Source organism: Camellia sinensis, chromosome 9 (genome assembly GCF_055761805.1).
Source record: "Camellia sinensis isolate YWXY chromosome 9, ASM5576180v1, whole genome shotgun sequence".
NCBI classification, from domain to species: Eukaryota; Viridiplantae; Streptophyta; class Magnoliopsida; order Ericales; family Theaceae; genus Camellia; species Camellia sinensis.
The window spans coordinates 166,563,696-166,591,130 of record NC_138969.1 but is presented as its reverse complement, the minus strand read 5'-3'; the positions used below and the strand labels follow the sequence as shown (position 1 = coordinate 166,591,130).

The 27,435-nt window shown below is 34.4% G+C and overlaps 3 protein-coding genes across 5 annotated transcripts; all 3 read left to right on the top strand.

Annotated features, from left to right (window-relative positions):
- The first annotated feature begins 11,385 nt into the window (after window positions 1–11,385).
- LOC114294768 (G-type lectin S-receptor-like serine/threonine-protein kinase At1g61550) lies at window positions 11,386–15,070 on the top strand. Of its 3 annotated transcripts, none has more exons than XR_014340553.1 (7): window positions 11,386–12,823; window positions 12,940–13,053; window positions 13,141–13,322; window positions 13,399–13,609; window positions 13,702–13,928; window positions 14,375–14,525; window positions 14,631–14,770. XR_014340553.1 is itself a non-coding variant. In XM_028238913.2 (7 exons), the coding sequence occupies exons 1-7, from the start codon at window positions 11,491–11,493 to the stop codon at window positions 14,931–14,933; spliced, it is 2,532 nt and encodes an 843-aa protein (XP_028094714.2). In that variant the 5' UTR covers window positions 11,388–11,490; the 3' UTR covers window positions 14,934–15,070. The 3 variants fall into 3 exon arrangements, 2 of the variants coding, with proteins under 2 accessions (XP_028094714.2, XP_028094715.2); XM_028238913.2 differs by having other exon boundaries at window positions 11,388–12,823; window positions 13,702–13,939; window positions 14,631–15,070; XM_028238914.2 differs by having other exon boundaries at window positions 11,389–12,823; window positions 13,168–13,322; window positions 13,702–13,939; window positions 14,631–15,070.
- A 3,244-nt stretch (window positions 15,071–18,314) lies between these two features.
- On the top strand, window positions 18,315–19,502 carry LOC114294780 (uncharacterized). The gene is made up of 3 exons (XM_082889523.1): window positions 18,315–18,368; window positions 18,473–18,641; window positions 18,778–19,502. Exons 1-3 carry the CDS (start codon window positions 18,315–18,317, stop codon window positions 19,500–19,502), a joined length of 948 nt encoding a protein of 315 aa, XP_082745649.1.
- A 206-nt stretch (window positions 19,503–19,708) lies between these two features.
- LOC145799881 (uncharacterized) lies at window positions 19,709–20,521 on the top strand. The gene has a single exon (XM_082889522.1). It carries the CDS (start codon window positions 19,709–19,711, stop codon window positions 20,519–20,521), a length of 813 nt encoding a protein of 270 aa, XP_082745648.1.
- The last annotated feature ends 6,914 nt before the right edge of the window (window positions 20,522–27,435 follow it).

Here is a 27,435-nt window from a genome sequence, read left to right as displayed (position 1 = left end):
AACGCCCTTCTTTGTCAGTCTAGTCAGAGGTGGAGCTAGTTTGGAGAAATCTTTCACAAACCGACGGTAATACCCGGCCAACCTGTAATAACCCCGACTTGTAATTGGCTACTAATCAGTAATTAAGGATGCTAATTAAGTAAATAGAATGGATTATGAGTTTATTACGTAATTCTTCATGATTTGGCTTTCTATCTATTATTCATAGAATTATCTGTTATGGTTTCTACTTAGAATCTGAAGTTGTTAGCCTAAATACTTTTAGAAACCGAATTTGAGTTCATGGGTTGACTAATTATAATTTTTAGAACCATCTGAAAAGTTTTGTTAAACAAAAAAAAATAAAAATAAAAAATAAAAAAACTGATTCAGTTGAATACAATCGCATGTGATTAAATTAAGCCTTAATTGGAACTATTTTTGAATAATTGAATTTTGTGCTAACCTTGACTAATTAAGGTTACTTGTGTTTGATTTAAATGATGCATGATTGGTACCTAATCTAATCTTATTAATGATCCAAGAATGTGTTTGAGTGCATCATGTGTTGAGGCATTTGGCGGTGTTGAGTGTAGAGGATAAATCCTTGTGGGTGTGTTGGAGGAGTGCGTGTATGTGCATGTGTAGTGTATTCAAATGTGAGAGTGTGTGTTGTGTAATTTCTGATGAGACATGAGAGAATGTAGGCAACATTCTTTGGCCCTTTATACTTCATTAAGTTGAGAGTTCAAGCTTAAGAGAGAGAGTTTGGTTTTAGTGAGAGAGACCTCACAAGTTTGAAGAAGAAGAAGAGAACTAGGAAATTCATCTCACATTTCTGAAATTTAAACCTTGGGTAAGGATTCTATGTCTAATTTCTGTAGCTATTCCTCCATGCATCATGATTTTATCAAGCTTTAAACTACTTTCATGAGAGTGCAAGAAATGGGTCTTTGAACATGTAGATTACTTTCATGTGTATTCATGGTAGATCATCTTTGATTTTATCATTTTGAATTGAGTTTTAAAGTCCTTGCAGGCATGTGAGCTTTAATCATGTCCATGGTTTCAGAATTCATGAGTTTGTTGATCAACGTTTGCATGTTTTGAGAAAATCAAGAACATAGTTTGAAGATCTTTCATGCAAGAGTTTTTGAGTTTAAAATTGGCAAATTCATGAGCCTTGGGCAAAAGAATTTGTAAACAACCAAGTGTTCATGTTTTAGAAAGGTTTTCGAGCATTAAAAACAAGCCATGCATGAGTGTAGCCATTGAAATCGCATTTTGAAGCTCAAGCCCTGTTTTTGGAAACCCAGAATTTCACAGTCCGCTCGAGCGAGGAAACCTGCGCTCGAGCGGAGAATGCGAGCTCTCAGTATTTTTCTGCAGTCATGAGCTCTCCACTCGAGCGACCACTTGGACACTCGAGCGAACCCTTTTGCATGTTGTCGATACGCTCGAGCGTGGGAGTTGTAGCTCGAGCGTGGGTTTCGACCAACCCGTACTTTTTCCAAGTTTGCAGGTCGCTCGAGTGGAGGAAGTCACGCTCGAGCGACCCCTCTCGTTTTGCATGTCCGCTCGAGCGAGGAAGTCTACGCTCGAGCGGGGACCTTATTTTCAGAAAATTTTCCTAAGTGTTCCAACTCATGTTTTGGCATCCTCATTGCATCTTAGGCATTCCTAAGACCTAATTAGGCTTTGATAATGAGGTTATGGATTAGAAACACACTAAGGAATGAATGTACTAAGTTAGGGGAAGGCAAGTAGGTGTGTTTTAAGCAATGAGCTAAGAATTAACAAAGACCAGCGTAATGTAAGCTAAGCCATGTTTGCCAAGTACTTGTGTAATGATAAGATCTGTTGGTGTTATGTGCCTTTGTGTTTGTAGGTCAACGTCCGAGGATTGATTGACCGTTTGCAAGAACCACTATGAGTAACATTTATGTAAAGATATGTTGATATGAATTATGTTCCAAATGAAATGTGATAAGCTATGATTTCTGAAATAATATATGTTTACGTAAACGAACATCCCAAGTTTGAAATCTATTATGGCATCCATAGATAGTCCCAAGTCATGGGGGACGGCATGAAAATGCGGGTCCATGACATACAAGTAATTACAAGATCTCGTTAGCCACTTCATTGTGGTGATATGTGTTTAATCGGTATCCGGAACCGATTACTCCAGTCGGAAGACATTCTGTAATGTGTTCTATGGGATGTACCATTATTATGTTCTAATATGAGAATGATTATGCTCTGATCTGTTTTCTGCTTATGATATGTTCGGATTTCGTTCACTAACCCCTTTACCTTAATGTTATTCACTGGGTTTTAGCTCACTGTTTGTATATATATGTATATAGGTGAACATTCTGGAGTTCAAGCCCGAAGGCTTTTGTCTGGTACTGTGTTTCTATTGTCAGCCAACCACTGCGCCTCACGTGGAGGTTCCCGAAGTGTCCTGTGTTCAGTCCTTTGGGTTTTGTATATGTATAAGACTTGATTTGTTGTTGTTGGCTGTACTTAAAATGCTGTAATGTGTGTGGGTATAACGTATGGTTGGCTATCAGTTATGTATATAAAGTTTTAATTATTCTGTTTCATATAAGTCAGCACAGCTCATTGGACAAATATATTATGTATTTGCTTCCGCTAGCCCCTTAATTTTGTTAATCTATTCAGAGGCCTTCGGTAATCCAAGGATTACTGGCCGGTTACGATGCTAAACCTATAGGGGCGGGTTTGGGTCGTGACACAACCCCAAGAAACTACGGATCTCAAAAGCGTTCTTAGGTTGTGCCCAATCTTGCACTGCCTCTATTTTGGATGAATCTACGGTCACCCATTCCCCAGATACTACATGGCCTAAGCATTTAACTTTTTTCAACCAGAATTCACACTTCCCAAACTTAGTATACAACGTATGGGCTCTAAGCAACTCAAGCACTACTCGCAAATGCTCATCGTGGTCCTCCTCATAGGGTGAATAAATCAAGATGTCGCCCACAAAGACAAGCACAAAACGATCTAGGAACTCGTAGAAGATCTGGTTCATCAAATCCATAAACACTGCTGGAGCATTGGTCAGTCCAAAAGGTTTCACTAGGAACTCATTATGGTCATACCGCGTACAGAATGTCGTCTTCGAAATATCCTCCTCTCTTACCCTCAACTGATGGTAACCCGGTCTCACGTCTATCTTAGAGAAATAACAAGATCCCTTCAACTGATCAAACAGATCATCTATATGGGGCATTGGATACTAGTTCTTAACGGTTACCCGGTTCAACTTCCGATAATCAACACAAAGTCGTAAGGCTCCATCTTTCTTTTTAGCAAAGAGAGCCGGTGCTCCACAAGGTGATGTACCAGGGAAAATAAAAACTTTATCTAACAATTTTTGGAGTTGAACCTTCAACTCACTCAACTTAGCAGGCGCAAACCGGTACAGTGTCATAGAAATCGGTGCCATGCCAGGCACTAAATCAATAGAGAACTCGATCTCTTAGTGAGGTGGTAAACTAACAAGATCCTTGGAAAAGACATTCGGGTATTCACAAACCACCCTTAGCAACTCAACCCGACCTTCATCACACTCACTACTTAGAAAACTAGCAAGGAGATAGCTAAGTTCACTTGGCCCACACGAATTATATACCGGTGATAAGACTCTATCCACCCGGTTCCCCAAGAAATAAAAACAGTCACCACCCGAGGTACATACAGTAACCCTCTGCCGGTAGCAATCTATAACCACCCGGTATGATGATAACCAGTCTATACCGAAGATGACGTCAAAACTAGACATATCAAGCATTACAAATGCAAACAGGAGACGACAACTGGCAACCTCTATGTCACAACCCTGACACCCTTGTTTCAAGATGACCTCACCACCAATAGGTAACTCTACACAAATAGGAGATGCTAATTGTGCCAACTCCAACCCTAAAACCGATGCAAGTGCAGACGAGATAAATGAATGGGATGCACCTGTATCAATCAACACATTAGTAACAGAATTGCAAAACAAGAAGGTACCTCTCACTATAGAAGAAGCAGGTACAAGGTCTGGCGCCGTAACTGCATACACACACCCTGTAGGTCTCGGCTCAACCTGCTCACCCCTCGGAGCATACGCCTAATGCACTGACTAAGCTGAAGAGGCTCCTTGATTGGCCCTCGAGGCCTGTGCAGACTGTGCTGGCTGGTGACTCTGCGTTTGCCTCAAACCAGATACACCAGATGTGCCACCTAACTGTGGGCAAGACCTCTTCAGGTGCCCTACCCGACCACACTGATAGCAAGTGAGCGGCTGTTCTCTACCCTGACTCTAGCCCTGAGAATGAACCGAAGACGAAGTTGCTCGCTGCCCTTATCCTCTCTGCAAGCAAGCTAGAGACTTGTGACTCAACTGGCCACATTTGAAACAAGTCACATCTCCACGACCACCTCTCCCAAAACTCGAACTTGGTACTAGAAAGGTAGACCTCGACTGCACTCCCTAGGACTACTGAGAGTTAGAACCCCTCTACATCTTACCGTCCCCCTAACTATCTTGACTCCTCTTGAAGCCCCTCATCCTCTCCTCCTTAGCTTGCATGATAGTTTCGAGATGGGCCGCCACCTCCACAAGGTGCCTATAGTCTCTAATCATAGATCTGGCTACTTTAAACATGAGCCCGGTCCTCAGCCTCTTTTCAAACTCCAGACAACGGCGCTCCTCAGTCGCCACCAACTCAGGTACAAATCTAGAGAGGCTAGTGAATGTAGCCTCAAACTTGGCTACTGGCATGTTCAACTGCTTGAGCTAAGAAAATTGATCCCTCAACTTCTCTCTAACTGTGAGAGGCAAAAACTTCTCCTGGAAGGCATCGACGAAGGTCTCTAAAGTTCCTCCAATGCGCCCCACACATATTTCCACCACTGACCTGCGTCTCTTTTCAACTAGAACGATGTCAAAGTTACTCTCAAAACTCCGTCTTCAATGTCAATCATCTCAAATGTCTTCACCATCTACTCTAGCCACTTATCAGCCTTCAGTGGCTTCTTTGGGTCAACCACAAACTCATCCGGATTTGACCGAAAGAACTCTCTCTTCAGAAAAGATGGCACTGCTTCAACTATTTGGGTCCAGACCTAATTCTCAGTCCTAAGAATGTCCATGGACTTTCCCAAAGCTCAGGCATTTCACGGGCTAAGGCGCCCATGGCCTGTTAACCTACTGGCTCGGCCACAATGGCCTGACCAACTACCTCTTCCTGTGCTGGAATTTCATCCGATATGGGCACCTCGTGCTTTCTAGGCCTACCACGCCTGCCACCATGACTACGTCCTAACATCCTAATAAAGGTAACACAAGAAATTAGCACATTCACAAATGTGCCGAAGCTAACTCACTCGCATCCTAATATGTTGGACAATAGTAATTCACTCCACATAAGCACATAATCACGTAAACACATACGAATTTCATTTCCGGATAATGACCGTCCCGTGGCGTTGCTAGAGTTCTAATTAGATATAGCAGTGATCAAGTGCCTTTCTAATAGGACTCCTAGAAACCTGTAGACTCAATCAACATCCTAGAAATTTAATACCATATCCAAATAATCACATAAGCATGTTTTCATATAAGCACATATTGTCTATACTTAGATCTCTGACAAGTGAGATAAACCCATTGTGCTACTAACCATTTCCCACGTACCCAAAGCATTTAAACTCGGTACACTCTGATACCAAGTTGTAATGCCCCCAAAATACACAATAGATACAACCCAAAACATATATTAATAATTGCATAAATCAAAGGAAATAGCCCTTTCATTACATGAAGTTAAAGATACAGGAGAGTTCAACATAAATAAATGCCCTATTGGCTTACATCTTTCCAAGCCTTGACTTGGTTATAACAAAAGTGAGTTTCGCTCATTACATCTTAAGCTCTTGGCTTTATAAAAATATACAATCAAAATTAGAAGCTCTTGCTCCCAAAAATCTCTATTGCTTTGGTGGAGGCATCCCATCATTACTTGAAAATATTTTTCCCAAATAGGGTGAGCCACAGCCCAGTAGGAATCATCTAACACAATATAAGAGGTTTAGCAGAGATATAAGTACAAAGTGCATATACAATGTTGGGGTAAAACTTTCACGAATGTATATATATTCATAAGATATCAAATTCAATTCTTAATCCATCTTCTTTCAATTCATATGCCGTTCACTTATCTTTCTCAATTCATGAGTGAATTTCATTATTTCTCAATAACCAAACTGAGGTCACAACTCAATGGTTTTCAAATCACGCAACACATACACATAAACACTTCAAACTTTCATTTCATGGATATTTCGTCCGTATGCAGCCATCAAACAGGACCCATGTAAACGTAGGCTATACAAGTGCTACAACTGCCATTTTACGGATATTTCGTCAGCGGGCTAGGCACCCATGTATAATTTTGGGACTTTTACCCAGGACACTCCGGCCAACTTAATTATAATGGAGTCCATCCCCTTTCTCCTCCCAAACAATCATTTATACATATGCAATGTATATAAATGCAAAATCAAACAATAGAGTACATCAATTTTCCACTCCCAAATAATCATACATGTGCAACGTATATAAACATGGTCGTATTCAATGACAACCATCAAAAGGTTAGTTTCAATTCGCCTAATCCACATGCCATTTCTAGAACTATCAAAGCTATCCTCCACCGATAGCCCAATATAGTTATCTCTAAACAGATATTCAATCTCAAACAGATAGTTTTTTCAAAACTTCCAAAGGTGTGAAATAATACATATTCCATTCCACCATTTATATCAAATATCATCCAATTTCACATTTCAATATCAATTTGAATTATTTATACAAAATAGCAAATTGGTTCAATTAGAGCAAAAACACCGTTTTTCTCGAATACCAACCCAAGTACCAAAATTCACCATTTTGACACAACATGAACATGTTTTCAGCCTCCAAACTCATTTATTCCATATTCACCAAAACCCCCTCTTTTTCACTTCACTCTCAAACCCTAGGTTTGATCAAACTACTCCCAAATTCCACCATTGTTACACAATAACAAATAACTAAGTTAAAAACCATATGAGAGTATAGAAAAAATCCCTACCTCAAAGGAAAAAATGAGCCAAGCAAGAGTGAGACTCTAAGAATGACGAAACCCATTTTTAAACGGATCAAAAGGAAGATCTTGATGCACTCTACTTTTTTCTCAAAAGCACTAGGGTGAAAATCCCAACGTATCTAGATGAAATCTTAGAAAAAAAATGTGAGTTTTAGAGAGAGAATGTGTAGATCTAGATTTTTGGGAAGTTTTACAGAGAGAGAGAGAGAGAGAGAGAAAGAAGAAGAAGAAGAAGAAGAAGAAGAAGAAGAAAAAGTAATTCAAAATGACATCTTCACGGACTGATATACACGCAGTCTGCTCGAGTGTGGAAAGTGACGCTCGGGCGTCAGACACAAAAGTCCGCTCTAGCGTAAGAAACGTAGCTCGAGCGTGGAATACACATTTCCAGAAGTTTTGCAGATGAAGGTCCCCTCTCGAGCGTGAGAATGGACGCTTGAGCATCCGATGCACTCTTCGAGTATTTTGCAGAACTGCAAAAATACTGAAAGTTGACGAATCACGCTCGAGTGCAAAAATGGCAGCTCGAGCAGAGGAGCAAAATTAGTGAAGCCCGTTCGAGCACAAGAATTCCCGCTTTAGTTAAGGAGCCAAAATCTGGGCAACAAAGGTTTTGAAAAACAAGCAACCAACTTGTTCCAAACACACAACTACAACCCAATAACCAAAAATATGGAGAAAGCAAGCGAAACAAGATATGAATAATCATTCTAAACCATACCGACCTGAGTCTGGAATACAATAGATAACAGGTTGAAACCGGAATCGCTATATTGACCAATGAGAACAATACATGAGAAAAAAATTCACAAAATATGGAGTAATTTTAAGAATTTTGTCAATAACTATCGCGTTATTTAAAATTTTATTGATTGGACACACCACATTAATATGATGATGTGATATACCAGACTTATTGAATAATTTCTCATCTTGAATAGCTTTCATGTTCCAATTTCCTCTCACTCATCTCTCTCTCTCTCTCTCTCTCTCTCTCTTTCTCTCTGTTATTATCTTAATTAAAAGAAGATCCATCCAGTCCAAAATCTAGACTGGCGGGCACTGTTTGAGACTCTGGCCCCCATCACGAGCTTTATTTTGATGATCCGAACAGTTTATTTTGTCAGTTACTTCATGTATTTCATTCACACAAAAAATTAGATCAATTCGATAATTACAACTTGTTCAGTTTATTGCGTTTGTCATCAAAAAAATGTGTGATTTATTTTTTAAAAACACAATCTATTTTTTTGGGTGAAAAGTACGATAAATTAAACAAGTTATAGTGATCGGATCAATCTAACTTTTTTTGTGAATGAAATACACAGAGTGTCCAACAAAATGAACAGTTCTGATCATCAAAACAAAACCCGTAGTAGCCCCTACAAACCTAAACAATGACCTCTAGTTCAAATTTTGACCTCAGGGGAATCTGCCTCCATCTGAATTTTCCACATCTTTTGTGGTGATTTGACTTTTCTACTTTAAATTGTAAATTTATATCAATATAAATATTTTGTTAACAAATTGTCTCTTAAATAGATGAAAGTTTGACATGTGATTTACATATGATATCTCAAATGAAATGCTTAAAATGATGAGAAAATAATAAATAAATATATAAATTGGCATATTTTTTTTTTATTTTTGTCTTTAGTGAACTCTTTTAAATTTCTTCATAAATATTCTTTCTCTGCTTGATTTGGTTTTCAAAATTTATTTTTTTAATTTTCTTTTAAAAAACTCAAAATCATTTTAATGGGAAACTAAAATATATATATATATATATATATATATATTCGTCATTTTTATATAGTTTTATCTTTTTTTTGGATGGTAAAAGTAAATTTTAGAAAATTAAAAATATATTTCTAGTGTTCATTTTGTCAAACTATATTTTATGAAAATCAAATCAATTTTTGTTTTTCTTTTTATATGCATATAAATTAGATGTAGTAAAAGATTTTTTTTTTTTTTAAAAAAAAAACTACAAAATGAAAGAAATTCATTAAAGATAAAAAAAAAATTAAAAAAAAAACTGTAATAGTTTTTGAAAACCTAACCAAACAGATTGATAACATCATTTTGAACATTCCATTTGAGATTTCATGTGTAAGTCACATATTAAATTTTAATCTATTTAAGAGACAAATTTTAATAAAATATTTATATTGATATAAATTTATAATTTAAAGTAACAAGTATATCATTCTTTAGTTGTTGGGATAAAGTTGTATTGGGTTAAGAGGAGGTAAAGTGATACAAGATAATAATTGAGGGAGATAAATGATAAGTTATTGTAGAAATAAACAAGAAGCACTCCCCAAAAAAAGGGTAGAAGAGTGGTTGAGTTCGAAAAAGGAGAGTAATTAATGACAGCTGAGAAAAGTCAAAAAAAAAATAATGTTATATGTATTAATTATTATATTAATTAATGTATTAATTTAAGAGATTTTTAATATTTATAATTTATATAATAAGTAAAATTAATATTAATGTCATAATTAATATTAATATATTAATTAATGCACATAGTACTAACGGTCAAAAAAAAAAAAAAAAAAAATCTTTTAACACACTTTTAATGTGCCAATTACACTGGACTGCGTCAATGACAGCAGCAACTACACCTAAGTGATTTCAGTCAAATACGGCGGAGTAGTATCACCATCATATTCAGGTCAAACTCAAAAATAATTTATCTTTTTATCTTTTTTTTATTACATTATTTTTTTATTTTTTTACACATCTTTTTATAAAAAGACAAAAAATACACTTATTTAGGTCATTCCCAACCACCCTCAATAAAGTATAGATACCATGAGTGGTGGATCTCAACAATAATAAGAGATGAGTTATGCGAACACAAAATAAGACACCGAGAATATTTAAAAGAGAATAAGTCGTTTGGTTTTCAAAATTTACTTTTTTAATTTTCTTCTAAAAATTTTACAAAAAATATTTTAGTGAGAAAATAAAAAATATTTGTCATTTTCATATAATTTTATCTTTTTTTTGGATGTTAAAAATAAATTATAGAAAATTAAAAATATATTTCTAGTGTTTATTTTGTCAAAATATATTTTATGAAAATCAAATCAAAATTTTATATATTTATTTATTTTTATTTTTAAATGCATATAAATTAGATGTACGTAAAAGTTTTGAAAAAAAAATTTAAGTAAAAAATGAAAAAAAAAATTCATTAAAAACAAAAAAACTCAATAATGGTTTTTAAAAACTAAACTAAACAAATTGATAATATCATTTTGAGCATTCCATTCGAGATGTCATGCATAAGTCACGTGTCAAATTTTAATCTATTTGAAAGACTAGTTCTTAATAAGGTATTTATATTGATATAAATTTATAATTTAAGGTGACAAGTATATCATTCTAGTTGTTGAGAAAAAGTTATATTGGGTCAAGAGGAGCAGGGTCGGCCCTGGGCTAAGGCTGGTGAGGCCTGTGCCTACGGCCCCAAAAATTTGGTTAAAAAAAAGACCCTAAATTTATTACTCTTGCACTATATTAAAAACTTAAAATGACCCAATTCTGTTTAATTAATTTAGGCCGTTTTAAAGAGGTTTCAAAAAAACTATTTGGCCCAATTGATAAAAGGCCTAATTAAAAAATACTTATAAGTATTAGTTGTTAGTCCAATTAAAAAAACAAAAAAATATATATATGTATTAGTTGTTAGCCTAATTTTGTATGGCCTATTTTTTTTTTTCTCTTTATGGCCCAATTATGTGTTTTTTAGTATTTTTTGAAAAAATATTTCGCACAATTTTTATTTATTTATTTTGTAGATACATCTAATTTAGAAATGCTTAAAAACTATAATATTTGTGTTTTTTTTTTAAAAAAAAGTTACCAAATACAAAAAGATATAAAAAAAATATAAATTGCAAACTGAAACAATTATTTTTAAAAATTCTAAACCAAACGTATTGATTTTTTTTTTAAATATCTAAAAAGGCCCCGAAAAATTATTTCGCCATAGCCCCCGAAAACTCAGGGCCGGCCCTGAAGAGGAGGTCAAGACAATAATTGAGGGAGTTGGTAAGTTATTGTAGAAATAAATAAGACACACCCAAAATAAATAAATAAAATCCAAAACTAAAACTAAAATTAGAAGAGTGGTTGAGTTCGAAAAGGAGAGTAATTAATGATACAAGAGAAAAGTCAAAAAATTCTTTTAACACACTTTCAAAAAGTGATTTCAGTCAAATACGGCCGGGTAGTATCACCATTGTAGATACCATGAGTGGTGGATCTCAACAAGAATAAGAGATGAGTTATGTGAACACAAAATAAGACACAGAATATTTAAAAGAAAATGGGTATCCAATACAGAATTCCTTTTTCTTTTCTTTCATTCCCATTCCTCTTGTTTGTCTTATTCACTATTCCATCACAACACTGCACTCCAACTGATACTTTAACACAATCACAACCAATCTCAGCAGGACAAACTCTCATCTCCTCTGGTCAATTCTTTGAGTTAGGCTTCTTCATTCCAAGCAATTCCAGTAAGCAATATGTTGGGATTTGGCACAAGAACGTACCAATACATGATCGAAAAGTCGTATGGGTGGCAAACAGAGGGAATCCACTTACAGTTACAGCAACAGACTCTGCCTCTTCAAGTCTAACAATTGGTAAAGATGGAAATCTGAGACTACTTGATGGCATGAACAACACTGTCTGGTTTACAAATGTTTCTGTCCATTCCAACAACTCAATTGCAGTGCTTTCAGACAAGGGAGACCTTACTCTTGTAGATAGTGTCTCTCGATTGACCTTGTGGGAGAGCTTTAACTATCCTTATGACACTTTTTTACCGGGAATGACGCTAGGAATGAACACCAAAACAGGAGACAAACGCTTCCTATCTTCCTGGCTGACCGAAGATGACCCATCTCCTGGAAAGTTTGTTTGCGGGCTTTCAACGGAGGCACCACCGCAGGTTTTCATTTGGAATGGTTCCAAGCCATACTGGAGAAGTGGTCCATGGGACGGCTCGAAGTTTATAGGGATACCGGGCGATTTGTACGGCTACGGCGATGGATTTGACATCACACACGATAATCAGCAGGGAAATGTGAATATGACATGGCACGTTTACAACACTTCTAGTGTCCACTTTGTGTTCTTAACACCAAATGGATCTTTGAAGATAATATATATGGATGAAAAAGTCAAGAACCCGTATGTTATTTGGATGACACCGCTCAATCGATGTGAAATTTATGGGGTTTGTGGACCTTTTGGGGTTTGCAATGAGAATAAGTCTCCAAATTGTGAGTGCTTGAAAGGGTTTGTACCAAACTCAATTGAGGATTGGAAGAAAGGAAATTGGGCAGGTGGTTGTGTGAGGAAAACTGATTTGCTATGCCAAAAGAACACTAGCAGCTTAGCATCATCAGGAAAGGCACAAAGTGATGGATTTTGGAAGTTGAGAAGTATGAAGCTGCCGGATCATTTTGAATATTTGTACAGCGAGGATTCCTCAGGTTGCCAACAATGGTGCTTGAGTAACTGTTCTTGTGTGGCATATGCATATGTGACTGGAATTGATTGTCTGGTTTGGACTGGAGGGCTCATGGATGTTCAGCAGTTTTCACTTGGCGGGAACGACCTCTACCTTCGCCTTTCATATTCAGAGCTGGGTAAAGTTAATTTATTTGAGCCTTAATATCTTAGGATTAGCAATATCACTTTTACTTTGTAATTTGTTTTTCATTATCTTTTTTTTTTCTTTTTTTCTTTTTGTCTTCTACTTCAGGAAAAGATAAGAAAAATGATGAAAAATTCATCATCAGCTTTACAACAATTTCTGGGGTTGTCCTCTTGGGTGCCTTCATGTATGGTTTGCACAGGTGGAGAGCAAATCAAAGAGGTAAGAAAGCTACATAATTGAATTCTAACAAGCGACTATGATTATTATTAACATATTTCAAATTTGAGAAATCTAAATAATTTTCAGTTCTGTGGTTCAATTTTTGTACATCAGTAAACAAAGAAAACAGGAGAAAGGACTTTGAAATGGCTGATTCAATGGACACTTCAGAGCTACCTATTATTGGCTTTGATAAAATATTAGCTGCTACTGATAACTTCAGCACAACAAACAAACTTGGGGAAGGAGGATTTGGACCTGTTTATATGGTAATTATGTTCTTAAATATATGAATTAAGCTGACATATATCCGATGTACCAACTAATAAAAATGGTGGAGTACAGGGAAAGTTAGAAGATGGGCAGCAAGTGGCAGTGAAAAGACTTTCGAGTCATTCAGGACAAGGCGTGGAAGAGTTCAAGAATGAGATCATATTGATATCCAAACTGCAGCACAGGAATCTTGTTAGGCTCTCTGGTTGCTGCATTGAAGGGGAAGAGAAGCTATTGGTTTATGAGTACATGACAAACAAAAGCTTGGACACTTTTCTCTTTGGTTGGTTTATAGTCTCATCTTTCCTCCTGTAATTGTTCATAGCACTGTGGAAAAAAAAATTCAGACTTGTTTTCTTCTTGTTCATGCTTTAGATGCAACGAAAAGGGTGCAGCTTAATTGGGCTAAACGGTTCCACATTATTCAGGGTATTGCTAGAGGGCTTCTTTATCTCCATCGCGATTCTTGTTTAAGGATTATTCACAGAGATTTGAAGGCTAGCAATATTCTCTTAGATGATGACATGAATCCAAAAATTTCAGACTTTGGGTTAGCTCGAACTTTCCAAGTGACGCAAGAACTGGCAAACACTCACAGAGTGGTAGGAACATTGTAAGGATCCTTTCTTTCCTTCAATAGATTTTGTTCACTTTTGGCAACTATTTTCCCTACCGATGCAGTTATGTATTGATATGGAACATTTTATGTTTGAAATACTACAAATGAAAGTATAATGGCAATAGCCACTAGTAAGGATCACAGCTCACCAGTTTGAAAATGAACTTAAAATATATCTTTGATTGGGATAGAGACTAGAATTACAAATGAGACTATGTTGTTTTCATTTCAGTACATAAATTTTATTTTTGTTTATTATTTAGTGAAATGACTGAATATATATTGAGGCAATATAAGTGATTCAATAAATAAGTTTGTCCCCTTGCTTTTTTTATCTTTAATTTTTAAGAACAATTACATTATATTTATAGATTGGAAGTCCTATAATTTTGGGTAAACATAAGTGTAATAATTTCTAATCAAATGCAGCGGATACATGTCTCCCGAGTATGTAATGGGAGGGCTATTTTCAGAGAAGTCAGATGTCTATAGCTTTGGTGTTTTGGTACTAGAGATGGTCAGTGGCATGAGGAATACGTGTTTCCATTATCATGAAAAATATTTGAACCTCCTTGGTTATGTAAGTGCACTAATTTCACCTTTACATGCTTTCAAATATTGTTAGTTGACACCATTATGTGTGGTTTTACTAATTCATATATGGACATATGGGGAACTATTCTAGGCATGGAAGTTGTGCAGGGAAAGTCGTGCATCAGACTTAGTGGATGAGGTCGTGATTGATTCATGTTCCTGGTCTGAAGTAATGAGATGTATACATATTGGCCTTCTTTGTGTTCAGGACCACGTTGCGGATAGGCCAGCAATGTCTTCTGTGGTTCTCATGATAAGTAATGAAATAGATCTTCCACATCCAAAACAACCTAAATTCACTATTCAAAGCTTGTCAGATGTCGATCTTCGGTCACAATACAACAAAATATGTTCCGACAGTAAGGCGTCTCAATCAATTATTGAGGGGCGATAACCAATTAACAAATTATGTATATGTTGCACAACATATTTTGATATATTTGTATAATGTCAACAAGAAATATAGCAAATATAATAATGTAACTATGTAACATAGTTGATTTTCTCTTTTGGCTATTTGCCGTTCATAAAGTTTGGTGTTATAGTGTACTTGGCTATGCAATTCTTGAAATAAAGGGGTAGGTACATATTAAAACAAGACAGATGGCATTAACAGGAATCAAATAGTTTGTAACCACAATATTCATAATATAATCACAATAATTAGTAATTTTCACTTTAAGAGTTCACATTATGTATCTATTTTAAATAATTTTTACCACAAAGTAGCATAACGCGACAAAAATATTTTTAATTTTCTTACTATGTGAGTATATATAGTAGCATTATACATTTTGATAACTTTTAATATTTTCTTTCTCCAACTTAAATAGAAAGCAAAAATAGAATGTGAACAATTTTTTATTATTTTTTTCTCTCATAATTTTATTTTATTTTATTTTTCTCTTATGAATTCGCAAAATGTGAATGGATACCATGTAGGGCACATAAGCAGTCTAAAGCCCAATAATCTTTATTTGACAAACCTCACATTCTAACCTGGACTATAACTCAAATGATCAGGGAGAGGATATTTAAGTGCTAGGGTGAGATTTTCAAATTGAAGTCTATGGAGAGACATTCATATACGTTGTAATTTAATTATTAACATACTAACGCTATCTTTGTCAAAAAAAAAAAAAGAAAAAAAAAATCACATTATGTCCTTTTACTCATTGCTTCAAATGTTATAAAAATACATAACACGAACATTTTTATTTTTTTATTTTTTATTTACAGGTAAATTATATGATCTTCTTAAGGTATGAATAAAATACAATCAATCTTACACTTTTATTTTTTTTATAATTACATTAACTGCCTCTAAAACATAAATTAGTTATCAATTTAACATGTTCCCTTTACCTTGATTTGCCTAACATAAAAATGGTTGATGTCATCTTTTTTATCTGAAAATGTCAACTTTACCCTTCATAGTAATTCCCTATATCTAAAAATACCCATATTTCATATCTGAATATATTATATACCGAAACCCAAATGGCCTCTCCCATCCCATCCCTAAAACCAGCCACCATCGACAACCAACATATCAACACATATCAAGCCAGTGTTTTGAAGATATGTTGCCCATAGGCACACCCATGTGTTGAAGATGTTGAAAATCAAACCCAAAAATTTGAGGGTAAATTATAAATACATCTTTGAGATTTGCTAAAAATGCAATTGTTCTTTGCTATTCTAAAAATTACATTTCGTCCCTACAAGTTTCTAATCACATAACAAATGACTAATTTTGTTAATAAATTATTAAGTCAATTAACAGTTTATAATGATATCATAAATATATTTTAAGTAACAATTTTGATAATTTTATTGTTGCATAGAAAAATATTTAGGAATTTCATTTTTACAGCGTCAGTGTGCTAAATAAAAAAGTAGAATTTATTAGAAAATCTCCTTTCATGAGATTGTATTCCAATTAGTCCATAAAATATTTTTGTATTCCAATAAGTCTTATTATTTTGAAATTTGATCTACTAAATCCCAATTTTCATTTTTAGGGTCTTTTATGAACAAATTTACCCTTATAGATATTTTGTAGCCCTTAGCAACTTGATATGGGCTTATGATGTGCTCTAATTTGAACTTCGTTTTAATTGAAAAATAGCGGTGTTTTCATAAATGTCGCAAAAAAAAAAAAAAAAAAAAAGTTGCCATATTCCTTTTTTCCTGCAGTGTCTAATTTAAACCCCTTTTTTTTAATTTTAATTTTTTTATATTAAACTTAAAAAATTCATGACTTTTGGTCCTGCATATTTTATTTTTGATGAAATTTATATATTTTTGAAACCTATTTAACGAGATCTATCAAATAAAATCTCACTTGAACAAGTAATTATGTAAAATAAAAAAATAAATTTCACAATATGAATGTGCAACAGTGTGAATATTTACCCAACTATTCAAATCATAATATGAATGTTTATATTGGCAACTTACAATATGAATGTTCAGATTGGCAACTTACAATAAAAAGGTTTACCTAACCACATATCGGTAACTTCTAGGATTACACCCTATAAGAAGCCGAGGCCTCAAAGGTCATCCTTAGGAGGTCATCCTTATGTGGTTGCTACATAAGGCATGGCCATTCAATCATGTAGTGGTAATTCACGAACTTGCACACAGGCGGGGATTCTAACCTACACTCCTGACCAGGGGCGGAGGGACATTAGACTCAGGGGGGTCATGTGGCCCCCCTGACTTTTGAATTTTTTTTTTCTTTTTTTTTTTTTTAAGTGTGGTCTGCCTTGTGCCCCTCCTCCTAATACACAATTTCAAACCCACTAACCCACTGACACACACACACACCACACGCACGACGCACAACATTTGTATATTTTATTTTATTTTATTATTATTATTATTTTTGGAATCCCAATCCCAATCCCAATCCCAATTAAATACTGACACAACTTTTTTTTAGGTGAGTGCGCACAACTCCAATTACAGCAAGGTTAAAACTCTAAAACCTTATAAGTGTGTGAAATTCTTTAATTATTTTTTATTTATTCATAGTACTTGTGAAGTTTCTTCGTATTTTCTTTGTCTTCTTTGTCTCCCTTTGTTGCTTTGAAATTTACCGACTCGCGATTCACCAAATTAGGATCACACAGCACAGATTTGGGACTACACTACAACCCTAGTATCTTTTCTTCATTGTTTACAAGTAACTTTATTTTATTTTTTTCACTTTTAAATAAAAATTATGAGTATTAATTTATAATTCTTCGTTAAGTTTTGATTTGTAATTTTTTTTTATTTGTTATTATTTATGTTAAAATAAGAGATTTTGATATGCTAAAATTATGAATCTTAATTGGTGGTGATTTATATTAAAATTAGGGATTTTGGTTTATTGTTGTTTATGCTAAAATTAGGGATTTGATTTATGCTAAAATTAAAAATATTAATTTGCAGTGATTAATATTTAAATTAGGAATTTTGATTTGTTATAATTTGTGCTAGGATTAAAAATTTTAATTTGTTGTGATTTGTAGTAATTTAAATTTTTTGATTTGTATTAAAATTGAAGATTTTGATTTGTGGGGGGTTTGAGATTTTGATTATGAATTTTTATTTTGATTTTTAGTTTTTCCAAACAGTCGTGGAGAAATATTTCAAAAGAAAATTAAAGTTGAAATCATCTCTTTCTCAAGAAAAATATGATAATTATTCTTTTGGAAAACAAAGTCGCATAGAAATCAACTTAGTAGACCTTCTTGTAGATCCAGGACTACGGCCTTGGATTATGGACTATATTCTAATGATCGAGACAGAATTCGTAGGGCATATCTACAAAAAGGTCCTTATCAACCTCGTGATCATAATTTTCCACAAAAATCATTTTGACAAAAACTTTGGCAATTTAATCAGGCTTGATTTAGTGAATTTCCTAATTGGTTGGAGTATAGCGTAGCAAAAGGTGCAGCATTTTGTTTATGTTGTTATCTTTTCAAACCCGATATTAGAGATCAAGCTGGTGGTGATTCTTTTGTTGGTGAGCGTTTCTCAAATTCAAAGAAAAAAGAAAAAATTCAGACTCATGTTGGAGGTCCCAATAGAGCTCATAATCCGAGTAAATGTCAAGACTTGTTAAACCAAAACCAACATATTGAAACGATTTTTTTTCAAACAATCTGATCAAGCTCCAATTGAGTATTGACCCCGTTTGAATTCATCAGTTGATTGTGTTTAATTTCTTTTAAGATAAGGACTTGCGTTTCGTGGGCATGATGAATTTGAAAATTCAAGTAACCAAGGAAATTTTCTTGTACTTCCCAAGTTTCTTACTGATCATAATGAAGATGTCAAAGTGGTTACATTGAGCAATGCTCTACAAAATCTCAAGTTGACATCTCTTGAAATTCAAAAAGACATTGTAAATGTAGCCGCATTTCAAACTATCAATGTGATTATTAGAGATCTTGGTGATGCACTTTTTTCTATTTTGATTGATGAAACCCGTGACATATCAATGAAGGAGCAAATGGTAGTTGTAATACGATATGTTGACAAAAAAGGCCAAGTTATTAAGCACTTTTTGGGTATTGAGCATGTTGCTAATACGAATGCTCCGTCACTTAAACAAGCTATGGAAAATTTATTCTCCAGACTTGAATTGGGTATTTCCAGATTGCGGGGTCAAGGATATGATAGGGCTAGTAATATGCAAGGTGAGTTCAATGGTCTTAAAACACTTATACTGAAAGAGAATCCTTGTGCATATTATGTTCATTGTTTTGCTCATCAATTGCAATTGGCACTTATAGCCGTGCCAAAGAATCATAATCAAATTGCTTTACTTTTCACTTTGGTTTCTAATGTGGTGAATGTTGTTGGAGCATCATGTAAACGCCGAGATATTGTCAGGGAGAAGCAAGCTACAAAAGTTGTTGAGGCACTTAATACTGGAGAGCATCTAGTGGGCAAGGCTTAAATCAAGAAACTAATCTTAAACGTGCTGGTGATACACGTTGGGGTTCACACTATGGTACTTTAGTCAGCTTGGCTAGTATGTTTTCAATAGTGTTTGATGTGCTTGAAATGATTTTGGAGGATGGTTTAAATTCAGAACAACGAGCATAAGCAAATGTATTGTTGGACTCAATTCAATCATTTGAGTTTGTATTCAACCTTTATTTGATGGAAACGATATTAGCTATTACAAGTGAGTTATCGCAAGCACTACAAAGGAAAGATCAAGATATTGTTAATGCCACGAATTTAGTTCAAATTTCTAAAGTACGGCTGCAAAAGATGAGGGAGAGTGGGTGGACATCTTTACTTGATGATATTTTGTCTTTTTGTGAAAAGCATGAAATTGATGTTCTCCAAATGGAAGATATGTTTGTAGCTCGAGGGAGAAAAAGGCGCAATGCTCAAGAAATTACAAACTTACATTGCGCTGAGTTATTCTACACTGTTTTGGATATGCAAGTTCAAGAACTAAATGCTTGTTTCACTAAGTTGAACACTGATTTGTTACTTTGTGTGGCATGTTTGAATCCATCTAACTCTTTCTCTAGTTTTGACAGGAAAAAGTTAATTCATCTTGCTAAATTTCATCCCAAAGAATTTTCTTCAATGGAGCTCATGGTACTTAATGATCAACTTGATACATATATTATCGACATGCTATCCAGTAGTGAGTTCTCAATGTTGAATGGAATTGCCGATCTTGCTAAGAAAATGGTAGAGACTAGAAGAGACAAAGTATATCCATTGGTGTATTTGCTCTTGACTTTAGCATTAATCTTACCTGTTGCAACTGCAACTGTTGAGAGGGTATTTTCAGCTATGAATATTGTAAAGAATCGGTTGCGGAACCGAATGGGTAATGAATGGATGAATGATAGCTTGGTTGTCTACATTGAGAGAGATATTTTTGATGGCATTGACAATGATACTATTATGAAAAGATTTCAAAAGATGAAAACTCGTCGGGATCAATTGTAAAAGTTTAAAATTTAAAACTTTTTGTAATGGATATTAATTTTTAATGTTTAACATTAGCTCGAAAAATTATTATTATTATGTTATTGTTATTGATTGGGAAAGAAAAATTTTGAGATTATAATTAATGGGTGCCCCCCATATTAAATTTCTGGCTCTGCCACTGCTCCTGACATTGAGTACGGTCACTACTACAAAAAATAGATAAAGATCACACTTTTTTTGTGTGATGTATGTTATTTAATCACACCTTTTAAATTTTATTAAAGTGTGATCCTTGGGATTTTTAATCACACTCTTTAAGTGTGATTAAAAATATTTAGATCACACCTTTTAAGTGTGATCTTTGGAAGTGTGATTAAAAAGGGTCATTTTTAATCACACTTTTTAAGTGTGATTAATAACATTTAGATCACACCTTTTAAGTGTGATCTTTGAAAGTGTGATTAAAAAGAGTCATTTTTAATCACACTAATAACATTTAGATCACACCTTTTAAGTGTGATTAATAACTAATAAAATCTGTAATAAAAAAAAGGGTTCGACATATTTGAAAAATAATCAATATTATTTTTGTATGCACATTTGAAGAATGTAATACACACTATATACTATATTTTGAATTATAACCACATATTGAATAGAATAACGTCATATATTTCATAAATAAAAATTAAATATTCAAAAATATATACAAATGAATTAAATAAAAAAAATTAAATGTGCTTACATATATTAAAAAATGAAAAAACTTAAAAAACTAAGTTCTTTAATTCTTGGACCATATTTTGCATCTCTCCAAAAAATTTCTGACTTGAAAATAAAAACACAAATTAATCTAGAAACCGCTGATGCATATGAATAAACTAAAAAGTTAATTCAGCAAACCAAAATAGGAACATTAATCATTTCTGCTTGATCTTAATCCTTTTGGAAGTAACTTTCTTGTTAACAATTAGATGCCATAGCAGCTCAGTGTCAAAGACATTGTAATTAGGAGGTCACTAATGAGCACAATATTTAAAAATGATAAATCTCAATACAGCTTGTGTACGATCTTTTTGTGAAGGTATATTATTATTACTGTTGAACCATAATTCTAGATACCCATAAATAAATAAATAAAAACTCAAGAATTTACTCCATTTTTTTTTGGGGGGGGGGGGGAGGGGAGAGTACATACATTGCAGTTACTATCACCACCAGCAGCAGGTTTTGGAGAAGCAGAGGCTGCATTTATGAAAAGAATTCATCGGAGCTTCTAAATACACTCACTTATTTTCTCTCTACACTCACTATATGCATTGTATATCTTGTATGTTACGAAGAAAAATTTGTGAATATAGGTGTAGAGATGAACATTGGCAGGTGTGTGGTGGGTTTTTAGAAACTCCCAATTGCATTAAAACGAGGATTGTGTATATAGATGTTGTTTTACAACATTATCCAAATGAAATTATTTCTTTTGAAGTTGCAACATTTTTTCCATTTTGTTTTTCATAGCATTTAAAACAAGTACTCTGTTTTATGTAAAAAATCATTTACAGCATTGTATGAGAATATCACCAATTATATTTATTTTTGAAAATGGGTCCATTCTGTTTTGCAATCATCCAAGTCTGATTGGAGCTTTCTTTGCAATGACACTATACTAATGATGCATTTGGTTCTCTAGATGCCATGGAAATAGAAAAATCCATGGTATTTAATAATGCAATAAGAAGCTGAAATATAAAGTTGACCTGTGTGACCCACTGTTCTCTCTGAGTCATATATCTCAAAGTCATTTCCTCCTTACTCAAACAAACACCCAAGCCCTTCATTTAGTCTTAAAAGAGTACTAAAAAAAAAGTTGATGAAAAAAGGGCAAAATTTACTTTACTCCATGTGTTGTTTACGCTCAGATGTTTCAAATAGGTATATAATTTACTTCATGTGTTCTCTCATTGTCTAGATGATTTGCTGATGATTTGTACAACCTGTGGCCCTAGATATGGCATAGTGGGTAAAGAAAACTCTTGCGAAGTTGGGATGAAGATAGGTTTGATTTATTGTTATAATTTTTATTTTTGTTGTCATATATAATCATGAATTTCCTAATAATAATGTGAAATTGAAGCTTTGGACTTGAAATGCAATATACCTCAGCTATGTCTTGTAAGATTTGAACGATTATCAAATTTGAGAAAATTATGCCTTTGATTTCAAAGCTATCTATTGCATACTGATAAGCCATGTTTCATTTCAAATGAATTATGCTATCCATTGATTATCTATTTAAGCATCCTATGCTTTCGACTACATTGTATCCATGGTAAAATGCTAGCTCTTGTGTTCATATTATTGACTAAATTGGATAGCTCATCACATTATTTCCACCACATTTATGGAGATGAAGCTTAAATTGAGGATCTAGTCTTTGTATATGAAGATGGTGATTGGAGTTTGTGCATGCTATGAAATGAAGAAACCTTAAGTTTTGTATATTGAGACCTTATGTACTAATTTGTGAAAATATGAGATGTGTGTATTATGTGGCCTTGTGTTTGGCCAAGGATGATGATGACATGTAATATCAATTATCTGCATCATGGAATGCGCATTTGGGACTTAGGAACGTGCCCTAAGGAATAGAAATGAATGAAATGTATTACCAAATGTACATGTGTACTTTATGCTTCTATCATATTATATTGTAATTGTTAAAAATAAAACAGGTGCCCTACCCTTCAGTTTGGTTAAGCCATTGGTAGCTATGCTACTGGCTAGTTATGCATTCTGATTTTGTGTATGATGTGGGTCAAGATTATGACACTAATTTCTCAAAATAACAGTGATTTTCATTCAACAATTACTAGTTTCTTCTAATACTAAATCAACTATGTGATTTTCATTCAATAATCACTCCGTTTGCATTCCTTGTCTAGCATTAATACCAATGAATCCTCATGTTTTATATATTCAACCTGAATAACTTTAGTTTTCCACTCTCGCAACTTAGCAAGTTCATAAATACTCTTATCCCATTCTTAGTAATTAACTTACTATAAATGGGAAAATGAACAAAATTTCATATATTCAGCAATTATTACAAATCAAAAGGATTCTAGTCAGATTTGGGAAACGAAAATGCAGAAACAGATTAGTACTTGGGAACTTTGTACTTCAGTTTTAAACTTGGAGAGGTATGACTCATGAAGCATGTCAGTCTACAACAACAAAAGCACAAACATTATAGCTATATATATTCTCATACCAACCCTTGATCAGGCCAAAAGTAATGCAAACCTAGTATTCAAACCCTTACTTTCTACATTTCTGCTTTTGAAACAAAAGAGTGAGCCACATTTTCCAAGCTATCATTTAAAACTTCAGTAATAGCAGCAGTTATTGCCTCTGCCTGCTTTGAAGGCACACCTTGTGCTTCTAACCTCCTCACCTGCCATAGCAACAACAACCCTAAGCAAAATGTCATTCCAATCCAACAACTAAATCATATCTAAATCACTTCTTAACAACTACATTATTTTATCTAATTAAAAATCAAAAATTCAAAGGCATATTTTAATCCAAAAAATACAAAAAATTAGAAATAATGTTTCGAATTAGAGAAGAAAAAGAGGAAATTGCAGGACTAGATGGCAGAAAATCGTTATGCGAACAAAGAGAGAGAGGAGAGGGCGATGAGAGGCGGCGAAAAATGTGGGTTCAATGGGTTGGTTAATGGCTATATGACTTATGCGGAAAGAAATGAATACCCTCCATTTCATTCATTGATATAGAGGAGGGAGGGGGGAATCCGAACATACCTAGATCAAAGCAAAGAGAACAGAATAAGAAAACCCTTCCCTTTCGAATCGTTGATCGTTGCCGGCGCCGAACCAGTCTTGCTGCCGAAGAGATGGCACCGTTCTAGGTCGAAGTCTCACCGCTGCCCAATTAGTCTCCCTTTCTAACCCTTTATCTTCTCCCTCTCTTATTTGCTGAATAGTAGCAGAACCTTTTTTTTTTTTTTTTTAAATCTTTTTGGTGACTGGCGCTGCAACATTTTATTTTGGCGCCTATTTCTTTTTTGGATTATATACATACGTGTGACTATTTCAATTAAATTTATAAAAAATTATTTTTAACCATTTGAAAGATAAAAATTATATAAAAGTGATAATTATTTTTTATTTTTTAACCAAATTAATTTTTAATTTTTAATTTTTTTTTCTAAAAATCAAACTATACATAGCCTAAGAATCTTTTAATAAGTCATTTCTTATGTTGGTAACTTATTTAATTATTTGTTAATTTTACGAGATTTTTACCATCATTTTCAGTTTTCCATTTATATTTACAAAAATTTAAAAAACTGTCATAAAAACTTGTTCGATACTTTTTTTGATTTATAAATGGTTGTCTCAGTTTGTAAATTTGAAGAAAAAGCGTAAATTCAAAAACTGATTTTATGTTGGTTTTTAAATAGAAATTTAAAAATTTTACTAATAAATTTTTTTTTCAATTAATTTTTTTTAATTAATTTTTTTTCAATGAATTTTTTTCTAACTGATACTAACCAAGGGGGCAATTGGTAATGCTACTTTAAACCTCAAGGAGGGGATTGTAATTTCTAAAATGTGAGGGGTGTCAATGTAATTTACCCACTGAGGGCAAGATTAGTATTTAAAAAAATTAAATTGCTAAAGGAGAAAATCTGTAATGAAACTTTAAACCTTAAGAGGGAAATGTAATTTCCAAAAGGTGAGGGGGGAACTGTAATAAATATAAACCTCAGGGGGTGTTAGTGTAATTTACCCAAAAAAATTAATTGGAAAAAAAATTATTTGAAAAAAAATTAATTGAAAAAAATTTTTGCTAGTAAAATTTTTAAATTTCTATTTAAAAACCAACGTAAACTTATTTTTTGAATTTACAATTTTTCCTCAAATTTACAAACTGAGACAACCATTTATAAACCAAAAAAATTATCAAACAAGTTTTTATGACAGTTTTTAAAATTTTTGTAAATATAAATTGAAAACTGAAAATGAAATGGTTAAGGTCTGTTTGGTAACGTTTACATTTTCAGTTTATATTTACAAAAATTTTATAAAATGGTTTTTGTTTATTTTTAGAAAAACATAAACTACAAACGCGTTTGGTAATTGACAAAATGTTTAAAAAAAATTAAAAATATAAAAAAGAGTGAGAAATGGCAAGTGGTGGCAAGTGGCGGCGGAAGATGGTCGTGGAAAGTGGTGATGGTGGGTGGTGGGTGGTGGGTGGTGGCGAGTGGGTGGTGGTAGTGGTAGGTGGGTGGGTGATGGTGACTAGTGGTTGGTGGTAGCGAGTGGGTGGTGGTGGTGGGCAATGGTGGCAGGTGGGTGGCGGATGGCGGGTGGTGGTAGGTGGTGGCGGCGGGTGGTGGTGGTGGTGGGTGGGTGGATGATGGTGGCAGCTGGTAGCGAGTGGGTGGTGGTGATAGTGGTGGCGGGTGGTGGGTGGCGGTGACAAGTGTGTGGCGGGTGGTGGCGGGTGGGTGGTGGTGGCAAGTAGGTGGCGGGTGGTGATGGTGGATGGGTGGGTGGGTGACGGTGGTGGGTGGTAGCGAGTGTGTGGTGGTGATGGTGGTGACGGGTGGTGGGTGGTTGTGGTAGGTGGGTGGCGGATGCGCGGGTGGTGGTGGTTGTGGGTGGGTGAAGGTGGTAGCGAGTGGGTGGTGGTGGTGGTGGTGGTGGTGGTGGGTAGTAGGTGGTGGTAGCAGGTGGGCGGCGGGTGGGTGGTGGTGGTGGTGGTGGGTAGTGGGTGGTGGTGGCGGGTTGGTGGTAGGTGGTTGGTGGGTGGTGGTGGTGGGTGGCTGGTGGCGGTGGCGGGTGGTGAATGGTGGTAGTAGATGGGTGCTGAGTGGTGGTAGCGAGTTGGTGGCGGGCGGTGGATGGTAGTGGCGGGTAGATGGTAAGTGGATGGTGGTGGCAAGTGGGTGGTGGTGGCGAGTAGGTGGCGGGTGGGTGATGGGTGATGGTGGCTGGCAGGTGGGTGTTGGTGGCGGGTGGTGGGTGGTGGTGGCAGGTGGGTGGTGAGTGGTGGTGGCATGTGGTGATGGGGGATGGGTGGTGGGTGGTGGTGGCGAAAGACGGTGGTGGAAAATGGTGGCGGGTGGTGGCTAGTGTTAGGTGGTAAAAAAAAAACTCTAAAAACTCAAAACGGAAATACATTTTTGAGTTTACATTTTTTGGCCAAATTTATAAAACTGAGACCACTGATTTATAAATCAAAAATTTACCAAACAAGTTTGTGTTTGAGTTTTTTAAATTTTTGTAAATATAAACAGAAAATTGAAAACATAAGCGTTACCAAATGGCACCTTAGCAAACAGGCTTTAGATGGTAAAAATGTTGTAAAATTAACAAATAATTAAATAAGTTACCAATGTAAGAAATGACTTATCAAAAGATTCTTAGGCCATATATAGTTTGATTTTTAGAAAAAAAAATTTAAAAATTAAAAATTAATTTGGCTAAGAAATAAAAACTAAAAAATAATTATAATTTTAACTTTTGGGCAGGTTATATACATACGTATGACTGTTTCAATTTAATTTGTAAAAAATTATTTCTAACCACTCGAAAGATAAAAATTATATAAAATGATAATTATTTTTCATTTTTTATTTCTTAACCAAATTAATTTTTAATTTTTAATTTTTTTTCTAAAAAGCAAACCATACATAGCCTAAGAATCTTTTGATAAGACATTTTTTATGTTGGTAACTTATTTAATTATTTGTTAATTTTACGACATTTTTACCATCTGAAAGCCTGTTTGATAACTATTTCGTTTTCAGTTTTCAATTTATATTTGCAAAAATTTTAAAAATTGTCAGAAAAATTTATTTGATTTATAAATGGTTGTCTCAGTTTATAAATTTGAGA

What these genes read in the sequence shown, in the direction of transcription:
- LOC145799881 (XM_082889522.1), top strand. Translation starts at nt 19,709, where the DNA reads ATGGAAACGATATTAGCTATTACAAGTGAGTTATCGCAAGCACTACAA.
- LOC114294780 (XM_082889523.1), top strand. Translation starts at nt 18,315, where the DNA reads ATGGACTATATTCTAATGATCGAGACAGAATTCGTAGGGCATATCTAC. An exon ending in TAGGGCATATCTACAAAAAG is followed by an intron (nt 18,369 to 18,472) that starts GTCCTTATCAAC and finishes AATTGGTTGGAG; the next exon opens with TATAGCGTAGCAAAAGGTGC. An exon ending in CAATAGAGCTCATAATCCGA is followed by an intron (nt 18,642 to 18,777) that starts GTAAATGTCAAG and finishes TTTTAAGATAAG; the next exon opens with GACTTGCGTTTCGTGGGCAT.
- LOC114294768 (XM_028238913.2), top strand. Translation starts at nt 11,491, where the DNA reads ATGGGTATCCAATACAGAATTCCTTTTTCTTTTCTTTCATTCCCATTC. An exon ending in CTTGGACACTTTTCTCTTTG is followed by an intron (nt 13,610 to 13,701) that starts GTTGGTTTATAG and finishes TTCATGCTTTAG; the next exon opens with ATGCAACGAAAAGGGTGCAG. An exon ending in CACAGAGTGGTAGGAACATT is followed by an intron (nt 13,940 to 14,374) that starts GTAAGGATCCTT and finishes AATCAAATGCAG; the next exon opens with CGGATACATGTCTCCCGAGT.